The sequence below is a fragment of the Coregonus lavaretus genome (assembly GCF_964263955.1).
Source record: "Coregonus lavaretus genome assembly, chromosome: 36".
NCBI lineage: Eukaryota > Metazoa > Chordata > Actinopteri > Salmoniformes > Salmonidae > Coregonus > Coregonus lavaretus.
In genome coordinates this window covers 18634434-18655196 of record NC_140023.1, presented here as the reverse complement: position 1 = coordinate 18655196, position 20763 = coordinate 18634434, and the positions used below count along the sequence as shown (strand labels likewise).

General features: G+C 42.3%; 1 protein-coding gene across 1 annotated transcript; it reads left to right on the top strand.

The window, feature by feature from the left end:
* Positions 1-2562: 2562 nt before the first annotated feature.
* Positions 2563-12871, top strand: LOC311110607 (leucine-rich repeat-containing protein 73-like). The gene is made up of 6 exons (XM_084153126.1): positions 2563-3633; positions 3966-4126; positions 4608-4730; positions 6738-6838; positions 11844-12042; positions 12445-12871. The coding sequence occupies exons 1-6, from the start codon at positions 3362-3364 to the stop codon at positions 12513-12515; spliced, it is 927 nt and encodes a 308-aa protein (XP_084009252.1). The 5' UTR covers positions 2563-3361; the 3' UTR covers positions 12516-12871.
* The last annotated feature ends 7892 nt before the right edge of the window (positions 12872-20763 follow it).

The following is a 20763-nucleotide window of genomic DNA, read 5'->3' as shown; positions in this document are numbered from 1 at the left end:
CCAACAATGCAGTTTTAAGAAAGAATACCAAAGAAAATCACACAAACAAATAAAATATAAAATAATACGAAATAAAAGTAACAAATAATTAAAGAGCAGCAGTTAAAATAACAATAGCGAGGCTATATACAGGGGATACTGGTACCGAGTCAATGTGCGGGGTCACTGGTTAGTCAAGGTAATTGATGTAATATGTACATGTAGGGAGAGTTATTAAAGTGACTATGCATAGATAATAAACAGAGAGTAGTAGCAGCGTAAATGAAAATAGTCTGGGTAGCCATTTGATTAGATGTTCAGGAGTCTTATGGCTTGGGGGTAGAAGCTGTTTAGAAGCCTCTTGGACCTAGACTTGGCGCTCCGTTACCGCTTGCCGTGCGGTAGCAGAGAGAACAGTCTATGACTAGGGTGGCTGGAGTCTTTGACAATTTTTAGGTCCTTCTTCTGACACTGCCTGGTATACAGGTCCTGGATGGCAGGAAGCTTGGTCCCAGTGATGTACTGGGCCGTACGCACTACCCTCTGTAGTGCCTTGCGGTCGGAGGCCGAGCAGTTGCCATACCAGGCAGTGATGCAACCAGTCAGGATGCTCTCGATGGTGCAGCTGTAGAACCTTTTGAAGATCTGAGGACCCATGCCAAATCTTTTCAGTCTACTTAGGGGGAATAGGTTTTGTCGTGCCCTCTTCACGACTGTCTTGGTGTGCTTGGACTATGTTAGTTTGTTGGTGATGTGGACACCAAGGAACTTGAAGCTCTCAACCTGCTCCACTACAGCCCCGTTGATAAGAATGGGGGTGTGCTCGGTCCTCTTCTTTTTCCTGTTGTCCACAATCATCTCCTTTGTCTTGATCACGTTGAGGGAGAGGTTGTTGTCCTGGCACCACACGGCCAAGTCTCTGACCTCCTCCCTATAGGCTGTCTCGTCGTTGTCGGTGATCAGGCCTACCACTGTTGTGTCATCAGCAAACTTAATCGTTATAGGGAAACCGGGCCCAGGTCAAATAAGTTGGGAATACTGAGCTTCTTCACAGCAGTGGCCATCTCATTTGAATAAAGGACTTTTTTTTTTTAAGAAACACTGCCCAGTCCATGTGTTTTACCATACTTTGTCAGAGGAGAAATACAATTCTGTGTTTGACTGTAGAATGTGAGTATAATCCATACTTATGGATCTAAATGTAACCTTGCCGGGTAATGGCAAGGTGAAGCATTTCCAATATTGAACTGAACAATGGAGACTTGGACGCAGCATAGCCCTCCACTAGTTCTCTCCTTTCACTCTCCACTCACTAGGGGAGCTATGGGATGTGGCTCAGCAGTCTGCAACGAGACATGAGATAGACACAGTGGAAGGATACTCAGCTGTCACACCCTCAACCTGGGTGACTACCAATGTTCTGGAGGCTATGGCTATTCAGTAAGCCATTGAATATACATTATTTAAGGGGCCATTGTGTATGGAAGCCCGTTCACACCACCCCTAAAAATATGAGATAGTAAAGCCATTATTATGAGATAGTAAGTCATAATTATGAGATCGTAAGTCTGGATCATGGACATTGAATAGTCCTGCAGGTTAACCCCTTTTAGAGGGGCAATCTGGGATTCAAACATTAACAAAGCGTTTTCCCCGCCACTTTATTTGATAAACAGCTGAGGAATGGGGCAGGAGAAATGTAACCACTCTCAAATACATAGTTGGAAGGACTCTCACATGGATGCAAGATATGACCATCCATGAGATAAAAATGATAGTTTTAACCATGTTTTGAAGCTATACAGTGTTTGTTTACAATTACATTGTCTACAAACAATGGAGTAAAACAGACTTTTATTTTGGGTTCTGATGGGGTCAGACAGTTGCTCATGAGGCATTTCTAAGTTACATTCTTCAAGAATCAATGGCTATATATGAATAATTAAAAAGTCCCAAAATGGATGTTCCAGTCCCAGATTGCCCTTTAATGGATTTAATTGAATTAATTACATCTGATGTCAGCCAGATGTCATCAAACAGGCACCAACTCACATCAACAAAACTCTCCAATCCATTAATAGAGAACAATATCAACACAAACTCTCTCCCATCTCTCTCTCACACACACCCACACACGCACACACAAACAAACAAACACACACACACACACACGTGATTCATGTGATACAGATCGCCTAAACATATCTCATAATAATGACTTACTATCTAATAATAATGATTTTACTATCTCATAACTCGTAGTCAGCCTTTATTGTTTAGGTGGCGGGAACGAGCTTCCATAATAGTGTGTTTGACCCAGAGAACAGTGCAATGGGAAGGTTAAGGTTCTCATGAGAGTTTATTCTATGCCTATTGATTATGATACTTTTTATTTAAAAACTTTTTTATAGGGAATAGTTATATAACAGGTCTATCTATTTGGTGATCATGTTACATTATGCACTTACATTAATTTGAGGGGAAAAAATGTAAAGCCAAAGGCCTATCTGTCTATGGGTGTGGTATAGACAGGTCAGGTGATGTATTTGGGCAGGGCTAGAACAGCACAGCACAGCACCGGTCAGACCAACACCAGCACTGCACGTGATCAATAGCAATAACCTACTTTGTACTGAGACCACAGCCATTTACAGTGTTGCCTCGACTTGCATTTTTCTCCTGAAGAAACATTTGCACAGACCTGCAATATTTCCCGAGGTCTACAGCTACACAGACGCTTTGAGGAGGCTGCACGTGCCCTTGACGACTGAGGAAGACTAGCATTAGTAAGCTAATTAGAGAGCAACATGTGACAGTCAGAAAAGGACTGATTGCAATGATGTTTCTGATGACATCGAGAAGAGTGTGTCCATAGTAACCGATACCTGCTGCAACAGAGGCAAACAAACGATCGCCTTTGCTTCAGTGCCAAGCTCAAAACATGACAGTAATGCAACCCGTTTGTGCTGCATGAGGACCTGGAAAACTGCACAACCTTCGATTCTATTTGAGCCTGGCTAATATGTATCGACGAATGTATCCATCCATGGCCTGCGGAAGAAGAATCACTAAGGATTTAGCAAGCTACATTGTAGCAGGACGTTATGTCAGCGCTTGAAACAGCGCATGGGGGTTTAGGAACGATTTAACTTCAGAACACCTACCTCGTGTGCTCTTTTCCTAAACATAGCCTGATAAGAAATGGTCAATTCAACCAGCCACAATACAGAGAGCCTTGCAAATATCGGATATTGTAAATAGCTTATTGACTTTTAAATGTAATCTAACAGCCTACCGACGTTGGATAATTGTATGCCTAAAATCCATGTCCATCTCAGCTGGGCACAAACCTTGAATGTAATGTAGACAAACATTTACCAAAATGCTACCAGGTTCTATTCAAATAACGGGAGAAGCACTGTCGGGAGCTGAGATCAAGGATATTTGTGAAAGCCTGAAAGATAACAGTGTGAGGCTTCTGTCTATCAGGGGATGTCAGCTTTCAGACCGAGACTTCGGACGGGTGTGTCGCGGTGTGACGGAGTCCCACTCACTGACGCAACTCAACCTAAACCTCGGTGTGGTCTCGACCATCAACCGAACCAAGCATCTCGCCGATGCACTCAAGACCAACAGATCGATCCAGACCCTTTTGTAAGTAGTAGATCACAATTAATAAGTTGTCTGTTTGATTGAATGATTTATTGGTCTCAGTTGTTGATAATGATATGGCTACTGTCGTCTATTCACTCATTGTAATCAGCATGGGTCCCTCAATTTGGGATCCAGTAAAAGCTGTTGCATGTTGTCGCCATGGCATCACATGTGGGACCTGACCCTAATTACCATGAGGATGAGCATGAACTCATGTCAGGCTGTGTGTGTAAACATGAGTGAATTAATTGGATGGTCTTCACTGGAACTTTTGTATTGAATGATATTCCACATTTCTCTCATTCTCTCCTCCCATCTCTCATATGCCACAGTCTCCATGGAAGCCCCCTCCTCGATGCAGGATTGGTCACACTTAACACTGCTCTTTCCACTCACCCTTTACTGGTGTCTCTGGACCTGGGGGACTGTATGCTGGGGGACGAGGCACTGCGGCTAATCTGTGGCATGCTGCCTCCGGATGGGGCCAAATCAGGTAGAGGCACGCAACACTGCCCTCATTTATACTGAGGTATCGGACTCTGAACCTGCTTGCCGGCTGAGGGGCTGGAAACAATAGGCTAGTGTAGAGGCCCTCTCTTGTTAGTGTGTGTAGGGAAAATGGAAGCAGAAATTGAAACACATATTTTAGTATAGAAAATACAGTCCAGACAAATTGCAACTTGTATAGGCTTTATAGAGCATTCATCAAGTTGTTGTTAACACTACATAGCTCCGTCACAATATTTTTTCCATCCTTTATGTAGCATGACGTGCTTATGAGTGATTTCGGAAGCATCTTTTATAGGCCCTATAAAGGGCTTTATGAAGGCATTATGTTTACAATTAGACTCATTTTACATGCTAATAGAGTAAAACATACACTGTGTATAGTCAGAGCCTTTAATATATGGTTATATTCGACTCTGGCTATAGTTAGTTGGTCATTTGATGGTGATAGACTGCCTGTCCCACAGGTCTTAGGGAGCTGACTCTGAGTGCAAACCCCAGCATCACCACAAAGGGCTGGGCCCGCTTGGCCATCGCTGTGGCCCATAGCTCCCAGCTCCGAGTCCTCAACCTGGACTACAACCCCCTGGGTAAGAACCAATCACCAGGACACAAAACCAATTACTGTACTTTATATCAGTGAATTTCTTTATATGGAATCTGCTTGTATGGAATCAGGTTCTTATTAACATTTTAAAGGAATATTACACTCAACCACAAGTGTTGCCATAAAAATACTTAATCAATATGAACTACTGTGAACTTCAAGTCTTGGAACAACATTAATGTGTTATCATGTGTAATGGGCCCATTTCAGAGGTGACGCAATCTTGAGTTACCTATGATGTCCACTTTATGGGCCAGTTGCCTCCTGCATTACCCAATAATATTTTTTATCTCCATGACAACGACCTGGCTGCTTGCACTAGAGAGAAAGAGAAATAGGAAAAGAGGTCATCTGAAGAACATAATGTCCCAAGTTATGTTAAAATTACATTTTAGAGGGCATAGGCCTGCTTGATACTCAATTATAGGGCTATGGTCATTTTGGGGCAAGTATACAGGGTAAAACATTTGGGTTCCATTTCATCCACCTGAATTATGGGGATCAATGACACTTCTAATGACTGGCACATGCATGTGCCTTTATCATACTGTAGCAAATTCTGGGAGTAGCCCAGACCAGGACTCGAACCCGGGTTCAGTAACTGTCAACCCAACACCTTAGCTGTTACGCCAAGAGATCCGAATCCCTTGACGAGGTCACTAGGTGTTGGCTTAAGGTGGTTACACTATACCAAGTCCCTCATTTGAACTGCCCCTCCAATGGCCTCACGGGCGCCATCCCACTTCTGACACCAATGTATCGAACACCGTGGGTAGCCCCAACTGGGACTTGAACCCGGGTCCAGCTGTTACGACAAGAGATCCAATCCCCTTGATGAGGTCGCTAGGTGTTGGGTTAAGGTCACTACAATACTTATACTGTTGAAAAGATGTGCATACGCCTGATGAAGGTGAAAGCCGAAATGTACACTCAGTGGCCAGTTTATAAGGTACGCCCATCTAGTACTGGGTCGCATCCCCCTGTAGCCATGAAGGGATGCACCTGGTCAGCAACAATGTTCAGATACGCTGTGGCATTCAAATGTTGCTCAATTGGTATCAAGGGACCTAACGTGTGCCAGGAAAACATTCTCCACACCATTAAACTACTGCCACCAGCCTATACTGTTGACACCAGGCAGGATGGGGCCATGGACTCATGCTGCTTAAGCCAAATCCTGACTCTGCCATCAGCATGACGCAACAGGAACCGGGATTCGTCGGACCAGGCAATGTTTTTCCACTCCTCAATTGTCCAGTGTTGGTGATCGCGTGCCTGCTGGAGCCACTTCTTCTGGTTTTTAGCTGATAGGAGTGGAACCCGGTGTGGTCGTCTGCTGCAATAGCCCATCCGTGACAAGGACCGACGAGTTGTGCGTTCCGAGATGCCGTTCTACACACCACTGTAGTACTGCACCATTATTTGCCTGTTTGTAGCCCTCCTGTTAGCTTGCACGATTCTTGCCATTCTCATTCGACCTCGCTCATCAACAAGCTGTTTTCGCCAACAGGACTGCCGCTGACTAGATGTTTTCTTCTTTGTCACACCATTCTCTGTAAAGCCTAGACACGGTCATGCGTGAAAGCCCAGGAGGCAGGCCATTTCTGAGATACTGGAACTAGCGCGTCTGGCACCCACGGTCATACCACGCTAAAAGTTGCTTAGGTCACTCGTTTTGCCCATTCTAACATTCTATCGAACAGTAACTGGATGCCTGTTTGCCTGCTTTATATAGCAAGCCATGGCCACATGACCTACTGTCTGTAGGAGCCAGCCATTTTCATGAACGGGGTGGTGTACCTAATTAACTGTATATCAGCTTTATGCTGTTGGAATAAATTAACTATTTATGCAAATACTAACCTGTGTGTGGTCAAAATCTGTTGTTCTGGGTCAATGGCACCAATCACATCAATCAGCTTTCTGTAATGCTCAAATGACAAACTCACCTTCTGAACTCACTCATGTTTTGGTTGTGTTGGGATTCCAGGGGACCAGATTGCTGGTATGCTAGCAGTGGCTGTGGCATCCAGCAGAACTCTGGAGGTGTTGGATCTGGAGGGAACAGGACTCACAAACCAGTCAGCCCAGGTCTGTAGCGTCACCAACATCACCACTAGAGCATAGTCATCTGCACCACTGAGTGTGTGGAAAAACATTACAAAGAAAGTGAGAAGAAATCTGATGTATACTGAACAAAAATATAGAACGCAACATGTAAAGTGTTGGGTTCATGAGCTGAAATGAAAACTTATTTCTCTCAAATTTTGTGCACAAATGTATTTAAGTTGCTGTTAGTGAGCATTTCTCCTTTGCCAAGATAATCCATCCACCTGACAGGTGTGCCATATCAAGAAGCTGATTAAACAGCATGATCATTACACAGGTGCTCCTTGTGCTGGGGACAATGAAAGGCCACTCTAAAATGTGCAGTTTTGTCACACAACACAATGCTACAGATGTCTGGATGCAGGAATGTCCACCAGAGCTATTGCCAGATAATTTAATGTTAATTTCTCTACCATAAGCCACCTCCAACATCATTTTAGAGAATTTGGCAGTACGTCCAACCTGCCTCACAACCGCAGACCACGTGTAACCATGCCAGCAGGACCTCCACATCCGGCTTCTTCACCTGCGGGATGGTCGGAGACCAGCCACCCGGGACAGATGATGAAACTGAGGAGTATTTCTATCTGTAATGTTTGGAAAAACTCATTCTGATTGGCTGGGCCTGGCTCCCCAGTGGGTGGGCCTATGCCCTCCCAGGCCCACCCATGGCTGCTCCCCTGCCCAGTCATGTAAAATCCATAGATTAGCCTAATTAATTTATTTCAATTGACTGATTTCCTTATATGAACTGTAACTAAAATAAAATAGTTGCGCTTATTTTTGTTCAGTATAGCCCAAATAAAGGCTTCACAGAGTTCAAGTCGCAGACACATCTCAACATCCACTGTTCAGAGGGGACTGTGTGAATCAGGCCTTCTTGGTCGAATTGCTGCAAAGAAACCACTACTAAAGGACACCAATAATAAGAAGAGACCTGCTTGGGCCAAGAAACACGAGCAATTGACATTAGACCAGTGGAAATGTGTCCTTTGGTCTGGTCCAAATTTGAGATTTTTGGTTCCAACCGCTGTGTCTTTGTGAGACGCGGTGTGGGTGAATGGATGATCTCCGCATGTGTAGTTCCAGCATGGAGGAGGAGGTGTTATGGTGTGGGGGTGCTTTGCTGGTGACACTGTCTGTGATTTATTTAGAATTCAAGGCTCACTTAACCAGCATGGCTACCACAGCATTCTGCAGCGATGTGCCATCCTTCCATCTGATTTGGGCTTAGTGGGACTATCATTTGTTTTTCAACAGGACAATGACCCAACACACCTCCAGGCTGTGTAAGGGCTATTTTACCAAGAAGGAGAGTGATGGAGTGCTGCATCAGATGACCTGGCCTCCACAATCCCCCGACCTCAACCCAATTGAGATGGTTTGGGATGAGTCGGACGGCAGAGTGAAGGAAAAGCAGCCAACAAGTGCTCAGCATATGTGGGAACTCCTTCAAGACTGTTGGAAAAGCATTCCAGGTGAAGCTGGTTGAGAGGATGCCAAGCGTGTGCAAAGCTGTCATCAAGGCAAAGGGTGGCTATTTGAAGAATCTCAAATATAAACGCTCATTCCTTCGACGATAAACACGAATCCGACCATCACCCCTGGTGAAACAAAACCGCGACTCGTCAGTGAAGAGCACTTTTTGCTAGTCCTGTCTGGTCCAGCGACAGTGGGTTTGTGCCCATAGGCAACGTTGTTGCCGGTGATGTCTGGTGAGGACCTGCCTTACAACAGGCCTACAAGCCCTCAGTCCAGCCTCTCTCAGCCTATTGTGGACAGTCTGAGCACTGATGGAGGGATTGTGTGTTCCTGGTGTTACTCGGGCAGTTGTTGTTGCCATCCTGTACTTGTCCCGCAGGTGTGATGTTCGGATGTACCGATCCTGTGCAGGTGTTGTTACACGTGGTCTGCCACTGCGAGGATGATCAGCTGTCCGTCCTGTCTCCCTGTAGCGCTGTCTTAGGCGTCTCACAGTACTGACATTGCAATTTATTGCCCTGGCCACATCTGCAGTCCTCATGCCTCCTTGCAGCATGCCTAAGGCACGTTCACGCAGATGAGCAGGGACCCTGGGCATCTTTCTTTTGGTGTTTTTCAGTGTCAGTAGAAAGGCCTCTTTAGTGTCCTAAGTTTTCATAACTGTGACCTTAATTGCCTACCGTCTGTAAGCTGTTAGTGTCTTAACGACCGTTCCACAGGTGCATGTTCATTAATTGTTTATGGTTCATTGAACAAGCATGGGAAACAGTGTTTAAAGCCTTTTACAATGAAGATCTGTGAAGTTATTTGGATTTCTACGAATTATCTTTGAAAGACAGGGTCCTGAAAAAGGGACATTTTCTTTTTTTGCTGATTTTATATACTACCGTTCAAAAGTTTGGGGTCACTTAGAAATGTCCTTGTTTTCGAAAGAAAAGCAATTTTTTTGTCCATTAAAATAACATCTAATTGATCAGAAATACAGTGTAGACATTAATGTTGTAAATGGCTATTGTAGCTGGAAACGGCTGATTTTTAATGGAATATCTACATATGCGTACAGAGGTCCATTATCAGCAACTGCGTTCCAATGGCACGTTGTGTTTGCTAATCCAAGTTTATCATTTTAAAAGGCTAATTGATCATTAGAAAACCCTTTTGCAATTATGTTAGCACAGCTGAAAACTGTTGCGCTGATTTAAAGAAGCAATAAAACTGGCCTTCTTGAGACTAGTTGAGTATCTGGAGCATCAGCAATTGTGGGTTCGATTACAGGCTCAAAATGGCGAGAAACAAATAACTTTCTTCTGAAACTCGTCAGTCTATTCTTGTTCTGAGAAATGAAGGCTATTCCATGCGAGAAATTGCCAAGAAACTGAAGATCTCGTACAACCTGGTGTGGTCGTTTAAAACTTCCATGCCTCTTCTCAAATGTGGTGGCCATTTTTACTAATGCCAATCATCAATTGAAAAAGTATAAATAAGCTAATTAACTTTCATTTATTTTCATTAATGTTATGGAGGTAGCTTTTCACCTCCCCTCTTATGGTTTCATGACATTTAATTACCTTTAATGTGAATGTGAACATTTTGTTCTTTTGCAATCCCACCTATTCTGTTGATAGTAAATTTGATTCTGTAGTTATATCCACTAGGTGGGGCTGCTGCATATCAAATCGCCCAATTTAACGGTCATCATAGCAAAGCCCTGTTCCTCTCATGGTCTAATTTCAAAGTCAGTCCGCTTTCGTAGGAGATGAAAAAGGGGCTTTCATGTGCATGCAGATGAGTGTGGAACAACAGGGGTGGGAGTGCTGAACAGAGCCTTGGGCTAGCATACCAAAGTCACCGTCTGGTGGCTGCGAGGCCTCCTCAGTCTTTGATCAAAGTAAACTTCATCTAGACAGGCAGCTCCTTCTTAGTCTCCCTCCCACACCCTCACTGGTATTGACCCATAACCCTGAATCTAATTTGCTGTGAAGATGTGCTTACCACACTCCGATACTCTTCTCTCACAAAACACTTCGCCAGCTGTGGCCTGTTCACTGGCAAGTGCAAATGAGAAGTGCTCAAGGCTTATGGACAACTTATCAATTTCAACAGACTTTCAATAAATTGTCTAGCTACTATGTCTCTCTCCAGTCTAAAGCTAGCTGATTTATAAAGAGACTAGCCTTGACATGTACTTCACACTAAGAAAAAACGTCACTGCTTTTGAGACGGATACTATGAATCTGAACAACTATCTGAGCAAACAAATAAATACACATTTTGACATTGAAGTGACTTGTTACGTGCCGAAGTAATTCAAGACGAACAAACCACATATACTGGACAAAAATATAAACGCAACAATTTCAAAGATTTTACTGAGTTACAGTTCATATAAGGAAATCTATGGATTTCACATGGCTGGGAATACAGATATGCATCTGTTAGTCACAGATACCTTAAAGTAAGGGGCATGGATCAGAAAATCAGTCAGTATCTGGTGTGACCACCATTTGCCTCATGCAGCCCGACACATCTCTCACATAGAGTTGATCAGGCTGTTGATTGTGCGAAGTTGCTGGATATTGGCGGGAACTGGAACACGCTGTCATACATGTCGATCCAGAGCATCCCAAACATGCTCAATGGGTGACGTCTGGTGAGTATGATGGCCATGGAAGAACTGGGACCTTTTCAGCTTCCAGGAATGGTGTGCAGATCCTTGCGACACGGGGCTGTGCATGATCATGCTGAAACATAAGGTGATGGCGGTGGATGAATGGCACAACAATGGGCCTCAGGATCTCGTCACGGTATCTCTGCATTCAAATTGCCAACAATAAAATGCAATTGTGTTCGTTGTCCGTAGCTTATGCCTTCCAATACCATAACCCCACCGCTCAGCAAACCGCTCGCCCACACGACGCCATACACATGGTCTGCGGTTGCAAGGCCGGTTGGACGTACTGCCAAATTCTCTAAAACGATGTTGGAGGTGGCTTATGGTAGAGAAATGAACAATCAGTTCTTTGGCAACAGCTCTGGTGATGTTTCTGCAGTCAGCATGCCAATTGCACGCTCCCTCAATTTGAGACATCTGTGGCATTGTGTTGTGTGACAAAACTGCACATTTTAGAGTGGCCGTTTGTCCCCAGCACAAGGTGCACCTGTGTAATGATCATGCTGTTTAATCAGCTTCTTGATATGCCACGCCTGTCAGGTGGATGGATTATCTTTGCAAAGGAGAAATGCTCACTAATAGGGATGTAAACAAATTTGTGCACAAGATTTGAGAGAAATAAGCTTCTTTGGGATCTTTTATTTCAGCAAATGAAAATTGGGACTAACACTTTACATGTTGCATTTATATTTTTGGTTAGTGTAAATGTAAGTTCACAACCTCGAATAAAAATGCCCACTGGCATGCAGAACTCTACCTACAAAGTCCTCTTATCAACCCCTACTGTAGCCTATCGGTGCTCCATGACAGAGTCTCCCTCCCCTGTGCCCTCAGGTCTTCCTGGACATGGTGGAGAACTACCCCACCTGTCTGCGCGTGCTGGTCCTGGCAGAGAACGCCATCAACCCCGAGCTGCAGCAGCAGATCTCAGACCTGCTCTCCGAGGGAGAAGAGGAGGACGACAAAGAGGGCGAGGCACGAGGCAGCGCTGCCATCCCCACCAGGGAGAAAACCACCTGGGTCCCCCACAGCAGTAAGGGCTGACCTGGCCAACCAAAACACTCTCCTTCCCTGTCCCTTCTTAGTCATAGTCTAGACAGGACAGTTCCACTGGGGTGTTCTGTTCTGGAGTCTTGCAGATTGAAAATAAATCGTTTTGTATAATTAGCTGCTATAAACCTGAAACATCTGTAAAAGTGATGACCTAAAATAAATAACTCTCTACAAACTAACTAACCCGTTTGCTTAAGAATGAGGCCTGTTCCCATTTCCGGAGTGCTTTAGAGTAGACTGGTAGTCAGATCTGTTTGTGCTTTGGCCAACTTGTTTGTTGTCTTTCCGTACAAGGCTAAAGTACCCTACAGATGTGGCGACCAGGCTAGCTGTGGAGTTATAGAAGTCCTAAACCCGTTTCCGTTGTCTCTGCCCCTTGCAGACTCCCACCCCCAGATGGTCCTGCTGACGTCAGGTCTAGGTGAGAGCCTACTGGCTGAGACTGAGATGTGATTCCACAGCCTTCCTAACTTTTTGGTTTTTACCTCTTTTCTTTTTGCTAGTCTGCACATAATTGAGTTTCCAAGATCACCTAGTAGCGTGCAACCAATTACACTTTTTGCATGATCTGTTGCACTTTTACATAACAGAATACGTTTTGGAGCAGGCACAAAACCCTTAACACACACACACACCAAGTGACTTATAGGCAATAGTGAATTATTTATTTTAAACATGCACAGTCTATTTATAGTTCCTATTTAAAGGTTATGTAACCAATACAAGTCTGTATGCTCTGATATGATGGATCGACTATCTAGGATTGTTGTGATGGTCTGATGTCAGAATAAATCTGTTTACATCTTCTTAAAAATGTTTGGATTCTAGTGTTTCCTGATTGGAATAGCCTACTTATTCATGCAAAAAACTAATTGGCAATTATTGTATAATACTGAACAACAGCTCACTGAAAACTGTTTTCCTTTGACCTTAATGTCCTTTTCTCTCCACTAAATGCGATACTAATACCTCATATGAACATTATTTTGAAATTGTAGTAATAGCCACAGGATGTTTCTGTGGTCAGCACTTAAATGTCACATACAACATTATCTGAATTGAATGTAACGAGCATGTGGTAATTCAGCATCATCACACCATGACAATGCAGCAGTGTTATGTTTCATCATTCATCACCGATCACCCTGTATACAGTGAGCCCTACCCCCACAACCCCCAGTCAAAGCTGATAAAGTGGTGCTTACTATGAAGGAAAGACATCATCCCCATCAAATCCCCTTGTTTGAGCCTTTGTGCCTAAATGCATTTCTAACTGGTCGATATCTCCATGTTATGACATTCTATTGAGAATTTTTACGAACCTTGACATCAATACATTTTAACACCTCTCTCCAGTGTGCTTAGGGATGTTATGGACAGAGTACTAACCTCAACATTATCCATATTATTATGACATTCTATAGAAGATTCTTTCTAACCTTGTCTTAACGCCTCTGTTTTCTTTGTGATGTTGTGGATTGAGGGTACAACACGCCAACGTTAAGGCACAAAGACTTCGAAGATACAGAATCTTTGCATGACAAGTCACTGAAGAAAAATAGAGCAGGAATTACAGGCCATTAATTGCAATTCACATTCCAGACCAGCACATTCTCATGTACTGTAAGCATAAACCAATCACCCTCTTACAATTCACATTCAGTTTCGTTGGTAATCAGTTCCCAAGGAGACCATAATATCTTATCTATCACTGATCTACTGAGTAATCCAGTGAGGCAGGTTTCTGATGTTGGGGAGCATAAATGAAAACAGACATCATTTAGGGACTGTTACCCCCTTTCAGTTCTCCATTCCCATAGGACAGCTAAATAATGAGTGGAACTAGAGATGGATATTGCGATCAATCTCCCGAGTTGCTAAGTGACAGGGACAAACAGAAGCCTGTTTTTCAGTGTATCACCGTCTCCTACCTCTAATGTATCTACTCCTGTTACACTTGAACCCCTTGCTGGATATATGCTATGAGGGCCCAACACCTGGTGGCATGATAAAATAGTTATTTGGGCACAGTCATTTGTTTCAATGTTGATTATTATATTAATGTTAATTATCATATCATTGTGACGGCAACTGTAAGTAAGCTACTTGCACACTTATTTTTCATAAGCAGATTGCTGACCCTGTTGCAGTTATCATTGGATGCCACACAAGAAGGAGGAGGAGAATGGAATGCCCACAGGGCGGCAGGCTAGTTCACTGCTGGACCATGCCAAACAAGAACGCTGCATTGCTGGCAATGCTAACATCTTGTCTGCTATGCAATCGGATGCCTCGGTGACGTGGAGAATCTCCTCTCTAATACCGGCATCTAATTCAATTAGGGTTCCTTTTTAATCACAGTCCCCTTTCTCTCTCAGGCAATGAAGGCATAATTTCAGCCATGGAAATCTAATTTGAGCTGCAACAAGATCCTTCGAATGAGCTCTAATCTCCTAGGTGTTACTATTCTGTGAACATTTTGGAGGGTGTGATATTGAAAAGCAGGAATTGTGCATACCTCATATACAAGGTCATGGAAAAGTACTTTCATGTAGTGCAATTTTTTTAATGATTGTCAATTTAGGCAAGTGTCCACCAAATAATACATTAAATCATTCACAAATGTATAACAGGAGGGTAAAGTATTTAGGCTTTTCTGTTTGTATTCAGATCAGTTAATCATTGGAGGGGAAAACAACCTCCAGCTGGACTAACACTTTGAAAGTGATCCTTAACTGCAAGTCCAGGATGACAGTCATTATCAGTAGAGGGAACCCTTAGGTAAGAGTTACTGTTCTAATCTTCCAAGGGAAATGTGGCAGGTCATATCCTGGCTGAATGTTAAGGGAGGCTGAACTTTCCAATTTGGCCTCGTTTTTCGGCTTGTTCATTAAGAAATGCAGCAGCCTTGACTGAAGCCAAACGAGAATTGTCTTTGGGGGGCAAAGTTGGTTTGACATTAAATAGCCTCTCTCTGGGCCTAGTTAGGGACCGACAATAAATTACACAATGTAAATGGGACACTTTTCATGTTGCACATCTTTAAGTTGTCTCATTACTTTTAATATTAGTATATGAATTTCTACAATTGATAGTTGGTTTGAGGTTTTTAAGTCATTGAAGTTTGGAGCTGTAGATGGGTTGGTCGTTTAGCAACAAAACCAACGCGTGTGCAACTATGGAGCGTAACAGATGGGGTTGGCTTAAACGATACTTAGTCTCCAATGTTTATTGAAAACAAAAACATTTGCCCAATGAGCACTTGTTTCACAAATACAATGTTACAGTTGTTGGTTAGCTAGCTAGCAAATGTTAACCATATTAGCATAGATGTGACATCAATCAAAACACCTCAAAACGAGACATGGTATCAAGAATAAAACTAGCTGAAAGGAGCCACCTACGATTCCCCACATGGCAGCTTCTTGACATTGTTGCTAGCTATCTGGCCATCCAGAATCACAACAACACACAGACTTCTGCCCCATTGAAGCGTGTGCATCGTTTGTGACGTTGTCAACTAACCAGTCCATAGACATTGTAAAGTATTGTCCCATGTACATTGTGCAATTTACTGATGGTCCCTAACTAGCCCCATTGGGATATCAAATGTCAAACCAGATTGGATCGCGTGCAGCTGCACTCTGAATTGATGATTACTTGGGTGCTGCCAGCTTTGAGCATGGATTGAAATCAACCCAACCCAAGGAAAACTGTTATGGTACCCTTCATTCAATGACGTACCATTTTTTCCTAGTATAGAACAAGAAGGCCCGCACACTGTTAAAGCTCCCAATTCACCTCTTTATTGACAACGTTTCGTACCATTTTTTCCAATCATCTCGCAAATCTCAGTTTTGGATGAGACTGCCTTTATGACCAAGATGATCCTATTTACACTTAGTCAATTTTGTCACTAGAATAAATGTTTCTGACTCATATCGATGCCATATAGGCCGTTTTCAAAACAATATATAAGTTGCATTTTAGGGGCAGTCGCTCTTTAAAGAAACAAACCAAGTAAAAATGTTGAGGTAACATTGCTTAAATTAACATAAACATGGCTACATCCCTCGTACATAACCAGACCACAAAAATTAAGTTTAAAATATTGTATTTATTTTAAAATATACATCAGTTAAATTCAGAGAAAAAGAGTTCCGTTTTAACAGTCTTCTGTATAATTTTGTATTTTTTAAGTAATTTTTTTACAGAGAAAAAAAGAATGCACATGACAACTACATGACTATGGAAGCTTACGCTTACACACAAATGAAAGGAAATCTAGAAAAGCTATGAATGAACAGACACTGCATCAGGAGAGTGATGAATATGCAACCAAATAAAACATAACGGAGCACACTTTTCTCAGGATGAGAGAATAATCTGATTGCCACTTAACTCCATGCAATACTGGTAGACAGGGTTTGTGTGAATGAACCTAGCAACATAACTGGCTTCAGGGTCAGGGTGAGTCAATAGCCTGGACTTGGGACCAACAGCCTCCTCGTAATGGCAAACATCAGGTACCACAGACTGCAGTGTGTCCCCTAGAATCAAATTTCCAAATTATAGGTATAACAGTATTAATCCCCACTAAGCACAATCACACTAACACTGGAGACATCATTTCATATACTTTAAAATTGCACCTGCAGCCAAATAAAAGTGCTGAATTAGGCATGTGTATTTGAGAGTATATAACATGGGATAATTCAACAACTGAACACCATAAAAGGATGCATACATTGATGTGACAAGACAGTGACAGCATCTATATTAGTATTCCTGAACCATCTCATTGCAATAACACCGCCCTTGGGCAGGGACTGGCTGTCACCTGGCAGAAATGCATGCTGAGACACAGCACAAATGCAACTCCAAGCTCAGAATGTATGATTACACCGCCTGTGTGGGATATTACACTATAAAACCTGCCTCTGTATTCATATGTAGAGCCAGGGTTTTCTAATTGCATAATGTCATAATTTACGCTCCAGTTAGTCAAATATCAATACTTCCAATAAATCCCTGGCACTGTGTAAATACTGTATTGGAGACAAGGCTCCTATGAACAACTGTGACTGGCTGTTTAAGTCACACTCAGACTAAAACCTACACATTAAAAGTAACTGAGCTACCTGTTAAAGGTCACCGTCACAGAGGGATTATCATCATGACCAGTGTGTTTATTCCACCGCATCAGATAAAAGGAGTGACGAAGCTGACATTTTTCAACATTTCAGACTAAATTTGAAAAGCTCCACATGAGTGGAGCATCCTGGGAAGGTGACCTTGGATCAAAGAAGCGATGTGTCGGGCGGAGATTATATTCTTGAAAGAGGAGTCATTAAAGTTGCAGGAGACCAGATGTAAAGGCCTATTTATAATGCTAAGTAATTTTATCCTATTTTTTTGCCCATTTCGATTTTTGTATTTGCACAAAACCTTGTCTACAGTACATCTGATGAGCCCATTAAATATTAAAAATGTACATTTCCAGTTTCAAGCCCATGACAGACTACCATTCCTCCTTTCTCTTTTTGAAGTATTAGAGACCTATTTCTGAGTGTAATAAAACATGAATAATTTAGCCAAGGGTTGTTACAACTCTATTAATTATGGTCTATTAACAGCACATCTAGACATAATGGAAAGACCAATAAGCAGACTGTAAGCAAAATAAAATCGGTTAAAAAAAAGTGTGAGGCTGTAAAAGGGTGGAGTGACGTCCTCAGTCCCACGTCCCGGCCCGTCACACAAGAAAATGGAGTTGAATTATTCAGGGTCCAGGAGTGCAGCAGAAAGCCTCCAACATGGATACAGTATGTGGAGAGCCTTTTATACCGAGATATGGTGACTCATCTCTCTCAGGAGGGAATACACTTCTCAAATATGACCCCAGTAACTGGCTGTGGCACAGTACTTAATGGAACAATGTTTCCAGTTCCTTGATATGTGTCTTGTACTTGTTGTTCTAAGAATAGAGATTTTAACAGGGGGGACTGAAACCCACATCTACATGTACAGGGACATCAAGGAGGAATCTTTTTCCCGGTGGTTTCTGTGTTCCAGCATGCACTGTCTGGCAATGGACTTGAAATGATATTACACAGTCATCAGCCCATAGAGGGTGGCATGAACAAATAATACCAGAGGGATTCGAATCTGACTGACACCATGTGGACACGAGCATGTCTGAGGGTTGAGAACACTGCATGAGGCGTGCGACTTTATCCTGGATTACTGCCTTATAATGAAAGCAACTGCAGAGCTCCCACTATGAGCAGTCAATCTAGGATCAATAAAACAGTAGGACTGTATCAGAGACTTCATAACCACACAATCAAAGAGCTGTTAGAAAGGCCAACAAAAATAAATCACTTATTTTCATTAGTAAATCATCCTTATTATGTACTAACGCTACATAGTGGAGTGTCTGATGCTGAACAAATGTAATTACAATTAACACATCAAATCAATATGGCTGAATACAGAACGCTAAGTCAATTGAATATAATGGACCAAATGAAAAATCCAAAAAGGTACACACAAAATCAAAAATCAATCCATAAAATCAAAAATAATAATCTCTTAATGAATGAATAAATATTCCCTATCCATATAAAAGCATGTGGATGAAAAAAAGGATCTACAGTGAAAATAAACGCTACATACTGCAAGCCATGATTACATTCCCTATTAGGTGTTATAATTATTAAAGGTCCAAATATTAAAACAACTTTGGATTTTGTCAATTGATCTGAACTCTCTAGACCAGAACATTTAGGAGTGAGGACATCTGATAAGCAAACTGATGAAATACAAGGTTGGCTGTACACAGAGGAAAATATATCAAATCCTTCTCCTCTTCACACAGTTACAAGTATGACATCCTCTGTGAACCCCCACAACTGAGACTGAGTAATAAACCAATCAAAATACTTTCCTGATTAGGATATTGTCAACTGTAAAAATACCACAAATCTCATCATCAACCAGCCATCATACCATACAGACCTTTTGCCTTCGATTATTCCTTGTCACTTAGATGTTCTGGACACATACTGTTGCTGTTACAGTAGTGTGTTGCTGTATGAGATACAAATACATTGCCAACAGAAGTGGTACACAATGAGAAATGAAGGCATCTTCAAAGAGAATCACTTTCACCCAGAGCCCAGTGAATACTTAAAAAACAGGTCCACAAAAATGCCTGGAGATGGATGGCTTGGTTCTGCCGAAAAATACTGACACCATGTTTCATGCCATATGGGTCTTTCTTTGTAATACCCCATGTACAGTAGAGTTAACAATAGTACTATCAGCCTGTTTGTTTCTTGAAAAAAAAATACAGTGATGACCAAATCCAATGACAGATCAATAACAGAACAAAAGTGAAATGATCTTCAATTATAGAGTCAATGTTACATCTCCATATCTAGTTATGGAAATGATAGTTACACACAACAATGACAGACGTTGCACTCTGAATACAGAGCTGTAGGTTATAGGGGTGTAACGGTTCACCAAACCTTGTTTGGTACGTATCGCCGTTTTGGGGTCATGGTTCGGTTTCGGTACAGCAGGGAAATGAAATTGTTGTTTATTTAAGAAAATACAAAGTGTTGTCTTCCTGATTCCATATATGATCATGAGTCATATAATGCCTGATGAAAGCACAAATCAGGAATAACACTTTGTATTTTCTTAAATGAAAACACACGATTACTCATCAACAACACTAAAATAAAGTGCAATATGCATGTAAAATCAATATGTAAACTTGGCTCAGACATTGTATAGGCCTATGCTATAAGGTTTTCTTACAAAGAGAAAAACATGCACACTTGTGTGACTCTCAAAGGGGGCCTGTCTGTAGCACGGTACTTCTCATTTCCCACTCTGGGGTAATGTGATGGGCTGTCACTTAAGTAGGGCTCTGTAGCCCTGGAGGTCGATCCATCTGTAGTAAGCGCAACACAGGGTGGATTGGCCAATTCATTGACAACTTCGGCTTTAGCTTGCTTATATAGAGCGGGTACTAACTACCTGTTTGCTGAAATGGGTGCGAGAGGGCGAAGACCGTAACGTTGCTCGAGCACTTTCACGAGGTGCTGAACCCCCCTAATTTTCTCAAACACCGAAAATGGCCGTATATCCACGGCTATAAACATGCCGATCGCTCGTGTAATTTCTTTGTCCTGTCAGAATCAGCTGTGAAGGGTTTCTTGAATGCAGAGTGGAGACGAAGTATTTTTTTTTTTTTGCGTTTCCGTCATGCTGCGGTGGTAAGAATGCTGGGGTGATGTTGGCATAAATGTGTCAACATGTTTGAGGTGTTGGCAGCTGCATAGGCTATTCTCGTTGAGCAGTAGCGATATACTCTCTGTCCATCGCCAATGTAATCTACTAAGAAGCAAACATTTTCCAAAACTGGAGATTTAAACGATGATGGAGAATCCTCCTGGTTTATCGACCCCCCAACTCGCCATCGTACAGAACTAGTTCCCGGCTGCGCCTCACAAACGGACGGTTTGAAATGCGCTAATTAAGATTTGAATTTTGATTACAACGTTCGCATGGGCTCTAGTTGTTTTAACGGAATAGCCATGTTTTTACAGCTCAGATTTACTCAAGAGGCATACAACGCAGTGTAGGCATAGCCTAGTGTTTTTATTTTGTATATATATATATTTTT

Coding starts and splice junctions, on each gene's coding strand:
- LOC311110607 (XM_084153126.1), top strand. CDS start 3,362: ATGCTACCAGGTTCTATTCAAATAACGGGAGAAGCACTGTCGGGAGCT. Junction 3,634..3,965: donor AGATCGATCCAGACCCTTTT/GTAAGTAGTAGA, acceptor CATATGCCACAG/TCTCCATGGAAGCCCCCTCC. Junction 12,043..12,444: donor CACCTGGGTCCCCCACAGCA/GTAAGGGCTGAC, acceptor TGCCCCTTGCAG/ACTCCCACCCCCAGATGGTC.